General features: G+C 48.8%; 1 protein-coding gene across 1 annotated transcript in view; it reads right to left on the minus strand.

Annotated features, from left to right (window-relative positions):
- Positions 1–5,171, minus strand: part of Tekt5 (tektin 5) — a 46,577-nt gene extending 41,406 nt beyond the window's left edge. The window contains 3 exon segments of the mRNA XM_074059876.1: positions 2,082–2,201; positions 2,203–2,520; positions 2,522–5,171. Coding sequence (XP_073915977.1) covers positions 2,082–2,201; positions 2,203–2,520; positions 2,522–2,650 — 567 coding nt within the window. The 5' untranslated portion in view covers positions 2,651–5,171.
- Positions 5,172–9,390: the final 4,219 nt, after the last annotated feature.

Below are 9,390 nucleotides of genomic sequence, written 5' to 3' on the forward strand. Positions count from 1 at the left end.
AGGAGGAAGAAGAAGAAGAAGAAAGGAGGAGAAGGAGGAAGAAGAAGGAGGAGGAGGAGGAAGAAGAAGAAGAAGAAAGGAGGAGGAGGAGGAGGAAGAAGAAGAAGAAGAAGAAGAAGAAGAAGAAGAAGAAGAAGAAGAAGAAGAAGAAGAAGAAAGAAGGAGGAGGAAGAAGAAGGTAAGAAGAAGGAGGAGGAGGGAGGAAGAAGAAGAAGAGGGAGAAGGAGGAGGAGGGAAGAGGAAGAGAAGGAGGAGGAAGAAGAAGAAGAAGAAAGGAGAAGGAGGAGGAGGAAGGAAGAGGAGGAAGAGAAAGGAGAAGAAGAAGAAGAAGAAAGGAGGAGGAGGAGGAAGAAGAATGATGAGGAGGGAAGAAGAAGGAGGAGGAGGAATGAGGAGGAAGAAGAAGAAGAGAAGAAGAAAGAAGGAGGAGGAGGAGGAGGAGGAAGAAGAATGAGGAGGAGGAGGAGGAAGAAGGAGGAGGAGGCGGAGGGAAGAAGGAGGAGGAGGAGGAGGAGCAGAAGGAGGAGGAGGAGGAAGAGAAAGGAGAAGAAGAAGAAGAAGAAAGGAGGAGGAGGAAGAAGATAAAAGGATGAGGAGGGAAGAAGGAGGAGGAGGAGCAGGAGGAGGAGGAAGAGGAAGGGGAAGAAGAAGAAGAAAGGAGGAGGAGGAGGAAGAAGAAGGATGAAGAGGGAAGAAGAAGGAGGAGGAGGAGGAGTGAGGAGGAGGAGACAGAGGAAGAAGTAGAAGAAGAAGAAAAGGAGGAGGAGGAGGAGGAAGAAGAAGAAGAAGAAGAAAGGAGGAGGAGGAGGAAGAAGAAGAAGGAGGGAAGAAGAAGGAGGAGGAGGGAGGAGGAGGAAGAAGAAGGAGGAGGAGGAGGAGGAAGAGGAAGAAAGAAGAAGAAGAAGAAGAAGAAGAAGAAGAAGAGAAGAAGAAGAAAGAAGGAGGAGGAAGAAGAAGGTAAGAAGAAGGAGGAGGAGGGAGGAAGAAGAAGAAGAGGGAGAAGGAGGAGGAGGGAGGAGGAAGAGAAAGAGAGGAAGAAGAAGAAGAAGAAAGAAGGAGGAGGAGGAAGGAAGAGGAGGAAGAGAAAGGAGAAGAAGAAGAAGAAGAAAGGAGGAGGAGGAGGAAGAAGAATGATGAGGAGGGAAGAAGAAAGGAGGAGGAGGAATGAGGAGGAGGAAGAAGAAGAAGAGAAGAAGAAAGAAGGAGGAGGAGGAGGAAGAAGGAGGAGGAGGGAAGAAGGAGAAGGAGGAGGAGGAGCAGAAGGAGGAGGAGGAGGAAGAGAAAGGAGAAGAAGAAGAAGAAAGAAAAGGAGGAGAGGAAGAAGATAAAAGGGTGAGGAGGGAAGAAGAAGGAGGAGGAGCAGGAGGAGAAGGAAGAGGAAGGGGAAGAAGAAGAAGAAAGGAGGAGGAGGAGGAAGAAGAAGGATGAAGAGGGAAGAAGAAGAAGGAGGAGGAGGAGTGAGGAGGAGGAGGCAGAGGAAGAAGAAGTAGAAGAAGAAAAGGAGGAGGAGGAGGAGGAGGAGTGAGGAGGAGGAGGCAGAGGAAGAAGAAGAAGTAGAAGAAGAAGAAGAAGAAAAGGAGGAGGAGGAGGAAGAAGAAGAAGAAGAAGAAGAAGAAGAAAGGAGGAGGAGGAGGAAGAAGAAGAAGGAGGAGGAGGAAGAAGAAGGGAGGAGGAAGAAGAAGGAGGAGGAGGAAGAAGAAGGAGGAGGAAGAAGAAGAGGAGGAGGGAAGAAGAAGGAGGAGGAGGTGGAGGAGGAGGAGGAGGAGGAAGAAGAAGAAGAAGAAGAAGAAGAAGAAGAAGAAGAAGAAGAAGAAGAAGAAGAAGAAGAAGAAGAAGAAAGGAAGAAGAAAGGAGAAGGAAGGGGAGGAGGAGGAGAAAGAACAAGGATTCAGTCTGGGCAAAGCCATTTGGCTGAGATTATCCTGATTTGCCTGAGATTATATTTTTGCCCCAAAAAACATGATCCTGTAGGAAGATACAGCTCCAACCGACCTGCATGGTGCCTGTCACCTTGACCTTCAGTTAAAGCAGGTGGTGTTGGCAGTTGGTGGCTGGCCACCCTCTCCGCCCGGCCCCCTCACCTGCAGGGGAGCGTTCACCTCGTCGGCCGCACACAACAGTCGTCTCTTGATGGTGTCCAAGCTACTGTACTCCGACATGAGCCTCTCAAGCTCGTAGCACAGCTCAGCCTTCCAGAAGCCCGATGTCTGACAGCCTCTGACCCAGGTTCCGGGAGGTCCCCTCCTGCATCTGCTGAGTGAGTTGCTCCTTGTCCTGCATTAGATGCATGGAGTCCCCGGTCAGCCTGCTGGCCCACAGCCGTGCAGCCTCGGCGCCCCGGATCTGCAGGTGGCTGGACTGGTCCCAGTCGTGGTGGCTGTAGCGACAGAAGAGCGCAGAGCGCAGCGCTGGCAGGATGGTGGGCGGGCGCCGGCTGGCGCGACACTCATCGGGACAGGTCTGGGTGGTGGAGATCTTGTAGAAGAGGCTGGGCCTCCACGCGTTGAGGTAGCGGTACCCCCGGCAGGTGATAGGGCTGGTAGCACTCCTGGATCGTGGGAGCCTGCTCGGCAGGGGGCAGCACGCTCAGGCTGCACCCTTTCCTGGGGCCACAGTAGCTGGCGGTCTGAGAAGTTCCAAGAAACTCCATCCTTCCTCATCAACCCCACATGGGCAAAACTCTGCCTCCAGGGGCAAAGGCATCCCCAGGACAGGGGAGAGGGCTTTTGTTAGGGGCAGACAGAGCCTCTGTGACTCAGCACCGGTGTCACAAAGCGTGAGGAGAGAGACTTTGAGCCTGGCCTTTGCTTACTTTCAGGCCAACTAGGGCCATATTTTTTGCCCAAATCAAAATTAGTTACGGGGCTGGGGCGGAGCTCAGTGACAGAGTGCTTGCATGGGGTGTGCAAGGCCCAGTTAGATCCAGCATCACACACACACCAGTCAACCAAGCCAACATGACTTTCTCAATCCACAGATTTGGGGACGCAAGAAATGCATCATATCTGTCCTTCTATAAGAACTCCTTAAGTCTATAGTAACTCGGCCCATGGGAGAAAATTTAATGCAGTGAACTCCATCAGCTATGTGTCAATTTAGTCACTTAGTTGTTTCCTTCTTTGTCCCCAAGATGACATCAAAATGGTCACCTAGACCACGGAGCAGCGCTCAGCATTGTGCTCACGAGAACATGCATAAATGTCAGCGATCTCGAAAGCAGAAGCTGGGCTCAAAAAGTGCCTCCATTTCCCCCAGGCCCGAGGGGATGCAGGAAGCAGACAAGACACGGAGGACCCCACTCAGCTGTGGCCGCTCCTGTCTGACTTGGCCAAGCCTGGGTGCTGCAGGTGTGTGTGGGGTGTCAGGCATAAACAGCTAGACCACAAAGAGGCTCCCTAGGACCTCCCCGCCATGACAGTGCAAGACTGCTGGGGTGGGCAGAAGTCTAGAACAGCCCAAGGGGCAAAGGTGACTCTATGGTGACTTCCAGGGAGGATTGCTCTGCAGGCTGCAGGCTTCAGGCCCATGCTTGTCTGGCCTTCAGGTCACTTGCTTGAGTGACTTGGGGAGTTGTGTGGAAAAGAACCACACTGGAAGTCTGGCCCACAAAGAGAAACTGAGGCAACAAAGAAGCTATCCGATTTAGCCATTTGGGGCTCTGGCTTGATTTTCCTAAGCAAGGTGGGGCTTTTTGAAGCAAAGACTTAATTTCAGTTTTGATGTCTGATTTTTGCACACACATTTCTTGTGGTACTTGGCGTTGAACTCAGGGCCTCCCACTTGCTAGGTTAAGTGCTCTACCATGTAAGCCACACCCAAGCCCCATAACAGACACTTTTAACAAGCTGGTTTACATGCACATACGTATTTGTGTATGTGTGCATAACCTATGTGCATTTTTCCCTGCTATAAGGAAAGATAAGACTTTATGCCAGGGTCAAACAGAGAAGCAGGGAGTACCATGCGAGGTGGAGTGTTTGTATTTGGAAGGGGAACATTTCTGTTTCTTTTGCTGAATTCAGACAATACCTTCAAAACCAAAATGTATTTATGTTGTCTTAAAAATTCAAACTTAAAACTAAAAGTAATGTTGTATAAAGGGAGAAGGTGTTGAAAAAATTATGTACTCCTGGTAGATGCTCTAGGAACACCGCTGCTTAGAGACTCCATCCATCTCCAGCAGACTGTTTTCAGTCTTAGACTTTCAGGTGTGGTGGTACACTCCTGTAATCCCAGCATTCAGGAGGCCAAGGCTGGAGGATCACGAGTTTGAGACCAGCCTGGGCTATACAGACAGACCCTATTTCAAAAAGCCAAAAAAATAGTGGGGAGGAGGAGGAGAAAATCTACAGGTGCTGATGCAGTCATCTTGCAGTTGGACGGGTGACTGAGGAGGCCAGACTCCCCCAAGTGCAGAGACAGGCAGCGTCCTAACGTGTCTGGTGGGTGACATCAGTGTGGAGGATGGCGTTGGCTTTCAGAGGCCTAAGCAGCATTGGAAGAACCGAGGTTGGGCAGTGCTGGGGTCCTGTGTGGGGAGAGCAGAGCAGGCGGGGACCCTCCAGTGTGCTGTGTTGTACACTGTGCATCTCAAACCGGGACGAGGTATTACCGATTCCAAACTCGGACTGGCGGCCGGGAAGGAGTGGAGGAGGGATGGGACAGTACCAGTGTGTTGTCACGTCGCCAGGTGAGTGTGCGTGTGAGAGAATCAGTGAGTGAGGGAAGTCAGACTCCAGGTGTGTGAGCATCTGAGTGTGTGAGCACACACACATTTGTGTGTGAGTGTGACAGTGAGCGAGAGACTGTGACTGTGTGCATGATTGTGAGGGAGTGAACTCTGTGTGTGTGTGTGTGTGTGTGTGTGTGTGTGTGTGCGTGTGTGCGCGCATTTCTGGGCCTAGTGTGCGGTCAGGCAGGAGAGGATGCTGGGAACACAGACAGAGGAGATGTGTGACCTTGGTGAGCCTGTGTGGGCAGCGGCCACTCAGGAGCAGCTGGCTAGTGAACGGTTGTGAGAGGGTGGGACAAAATCTTCCAATGCAATTTATAGACATTGTATGTCATATGTACATGTAATATGTTATATGTAATATATGATACATGAAATATTCATGCATCATTTTTATTCTTTTATTTTTTATTTTCTTTTTTATGCATCATTTTTTAATTCTAAATTTTATTCCTCAAACAACATAAAGAGCAAATGAATATTTTATAATACATAAATGTGCCACATGCTACAATATTGTATAATGCACATATATACAGATGTGTGTGTGTTTGTGTTCACATAAATAAAAACCCAGTAGGACTTTCATTTCTGATCAAGATTGAGTAAAAGACAAATTTAGGGCCAGGCATGGTTGTAAACACCAGTAATCCCAGCTACTCTGGAAGCAGAGGTAGGAGGATTTCAGTCCTAGGCCGGCCCAGGCAAAAGCTGGAGACCCTAATGAAAACAAAGTAAAGCCAAAAAGTGGAGTGGCTCAGGTGGTATCACATATGCCTAGCAATCGTGAGACTCTTAGTTTAAACCCCAGTACTGCCAAAAAAAAAAAAAAGGATGTGCTTGCAATGTGGCACTACTCACAAATACCCCCAATACACAAAGCAATGGTTTTCAAGACACTGACTATGGGGCCACAGTGACCCCGTGAGGCGGCAAACAGACAAGGTGAGTCCTGTGACTTCCCAGCTGACTGCCTGGAGGAAGTTTCCAGGTCATGGCACATGGAGGGTCCAGTGACCTTCTTGAGTTAAGCTGGGACAGTGGACACCAGGGTGGCTGGAGACTGAGGGACAGAGCATCAAGACAGAACCACACAGACAGAACCCTGGAGATGCATACAGGGTCCCCTCAGTCTTCAGTCCAGCACTGATCAGAGCATGGCTGTGAGCAAACGATCCAGTTGAGGAACGAACCGCCCAAAAGGCTTAAGGGAACAATCCCAGAGCTCCCATGGGTCTGGGAACAGGTCCTGATCCCACCAACCACAGAACACTTTGTGATTCACTCAGCATCCAGTCAGAGATGCACTGCTTCACTGTTAGGGCAGAATTAACTCTAGAATCATACCACTCTGGTTCTACCTGACAAATCTTAAGAGCAAGTCCCCAAAGATGCAAATATTTCCAAGAAAATTACCTTTGTCCTTAAAGTCACAACTATTAATAAGATTATGAAAAATGTCAGCACCCAATGAGACAAAAACTCACAAGGTCTGGAACCAAATTTTAAAAAAATCACCAGGCAGGCAAAGAAACAGGAAAGTCACTGAAACCAAACCAGAAAGACACCCAGAACCAAATCAGCAGACAGGAGATTTTTAAGGTTTTTGCAGCTCTATTCTATACGCTCAAGAAGTCAGAGGACAGAAGAACACGCTGAGAGGGGACACAAGGTGTCTGATGCCTGGAGGAATGGGGTACAAATGGTCTCCTAAGCCTGATTTGCTTGCTGGGTAACGTTGATCATAGCTGGGGGAAGACCTCCACCTGGTGGTGGAATCTAGAACTGCATGCACCTTCTGCACATCTTGAACCTGAGGCTCCTTGGCCACGTGAACCTGTTCAAAACAGACCCTGTAATGCAGAATCAGCAGCTAACATTTTAACCTGCCTGACCCACGTTCTGGTCTCATTGCATCCACTGACCTATTGTAATGCCACTCTCTCCATCTTAGCTTCATTTTCTCCCCTCCGTAAGTAAGGAAGACCTACAACCCTAAATTTACCTACCCACAACTGTGTCTTGGATCCATAACTCTCTGGAAGCTGAGTCTTGGTCCCTTGCATGCATTATTCCATCCTTCGGAACCTCAGGAGGTAAACACTTTGATTCTCCCTGTTTCACAGATGAACAAACTAAGGCTTAGGGACAGGGAGGGATTTGTCCAATGCTATTTAGCTCACAAGAGCTGGGATCGGGACTTGCACATGGGTCTCACGCCAGACACTAGCTGTAAACCTGTCAAATCTACCCTCTCCCTTCCCTGCCATCACTAAAAACCCTCAAGGGTTTTGAACATGTCTAGACTCCATCCCACGGGATGGGGGAGGAGGACCCAGGGACATGATTTTTCTTGGCAGTACTGGAGATGGAACTTAGTGCCTCATGCTTGCAAGGCAGGCGTTCAACCCCCTGAGCCACAGCCTCAGCCCTTTTTTGCTTTAGTTTTTATTTTTCAAATAGGGTCTCAAGCTTTTGTCTGGGGTTTGCCTTGGACAGCAATTTTCCCACCTCCACCTCCAGAGTAGGCCAAGGATTTAGAAGACTCCCTAGTCACTACAGCGCGTGGTCGGGTTGAGAAGTCCTGCTAGAGGAGGTGTGCTCCTATGTCCTAAAACTCTGAGCACAGATGTAAGCTTTAATAAGCTCAGAAGTATAAACACTTTAAAAATTAATAGGCTTTGTTTTTGGAGTACACAGGAAATTGAGCAGAAGCTTCAGAGAATTCCCATCTCCTCAGTTTCTCTTATCAACGTCTTGCACTAGTGTGGTTCATGTGTGACAATGGTACAACCAATAATGGTACAATTATTACTACTGCAGTACTGGGCTTTGAACTCAGGACCTTGGGCTTGCTAGGCAGGCACTCTACCACTTGAACCATTTTTGCCTTAGTTTGTTTTTTTGAATAGGGTCTTGCAATTTTGCCCAGGCTGGCCTCAGACCATGATCCTCCTATCTCTACTTCCAAAGAAGCTGGGATTACAGGCATGTACCACCACACCTGGCCCCTCATTGATTAACTGCAGTCTGCAGTTTATGTTGTGGGTCACTCCCATTTCATGGGATTTGACAAAGGGAAGAAATTCTTTAAAAATATGAATCCAGTCTTTCAAGCTTACAGCCTGACAGGGAGTGAGGAAGGAGAGAAAGGTTGAAAAACAACAGGCATTTCTTCTCTGCCACTGTGCAAAGGACTCCCTGAGTGCTGTGTGGGAAGGAACCCTGCATCCTAAGCACAGGAGAAAGATGGAACGTGGCATCTCTGCTGACAGCAGCTGGGGGGCACCTGCCAGGGACTGTCTTGAGGTACATCAGTAAGTGGTCCGTCTCAGGCCTCTGCAGTGTGGCAGAGGGGAAAAAGACCCTGGGATCAGAAGTGTTACAGTAGAGCCTGCTGGCTGTGTGACCTGGGCAAGTGGTGTAACCTCTCTGAGCCTCTCTCTCTTCAGTAAAAGAATAATTTGCATGCTGTTCCTCATTCAGGATTCCATGTCCTGTGTCAGATTTGGTTGGAATCCTGGCTTCGGTTCCTGGGTCTATGACCATGGGCAAGTAACCAGGCCTTCTCACCTTCTTCCTGGCTGGCAGGTGGACCCCTTTGCCCTCCAGGTCTTGCTGATGCTGCTTGTTCAACAAGAAACACCACCCACTCCCACCCTGTCTGACTCAGCACCTCCATTTCCCACTGTCTTTAGGCTCCAGCTGAGATGGGGCTCCCCATGTGCTTCCTATGCCCCATCACCCCAGTCCTTTTTTTTTTTTTCAGTATTAGGGACTGAATCTAGTGCCTTTTTCCTTCCTTCCTTTTTGTTTTAATTTTCAAGATAGGGTCTTGCTAACTTTGCCCAGGCTGGCCTCCAACTCTCAAACTTCCTGCCTCTGAACCCCTCCTCCCCCAAAAGCTGGGATCACTGGCGTGTGCCTCCACACTCAGCCCACCCTGGACCTCTTCTGTAAACATTCATCACGCTGCAATGACGTTATTAATGATCTCTTGTCACTGAGCACAGGGTCAATCTAAACACACACACCCTGCTGCCAGTCATGTGACCTAAGTAGACAGTTTTAATTATCTTCAACCTCAGTCCCCTCATCCAAAAATGGAGACAGCGGGACCCAGAAGACAAGACCAAAGGGCATGCATTAAGACATTCACATAAAAGCTTACGTAAAGTAGCTGGAAAGCAGTAAGTGTTCAACAAAACGCTACAACCAGCAATAGCAACAGGCAACTGGTCTATCACTGTTTAGTAAGTGACGTTTCCTATGTCCTTAGTGCCTGGGGCAGGTACGATTTGTGCCAAACCTGCAAGCAATGGCGCTCCAGAGCAGTAAGCACACACAGCACCCAGACTGACCACCGTTCCCCACTGAAGGCAACAGCAAAGACAGCTGGAGAGCCTGGAAGAGCTTCCTATGTCAGAAGGCAGGGAAAGGCTCCCAGAAGGTGAGCAAGTGCTGAAAGCATACATGAGTGGGGTAGAAAAGGCTTCACTGGACAAACTGGGAGGTGGGGGGAAGAGCAGGAAGAATAATTTATTATAAAACATAACTGTTTAAAACAATCCAAGAGTCCATAGTGATTCTCCAAAGGGGGAAAAAAAAAAGAGGAGAAAGTAAGTTCTTTAACAGGAATGCCCGCTAATAATTGTAGA

This window comes from Castor canadensis, chromosome 17 (assembly GCF_047511655.1).
Source record: "Castor canadensis chromosome 17, mCasCan1.hap1v2, whole genome shotgun sequence".
Lineage (NCBI taxonomy): Eukaryota > Metazoa > Chordata > Mammalia > Rodentia > Castoridae > Castor > Castor canadensis.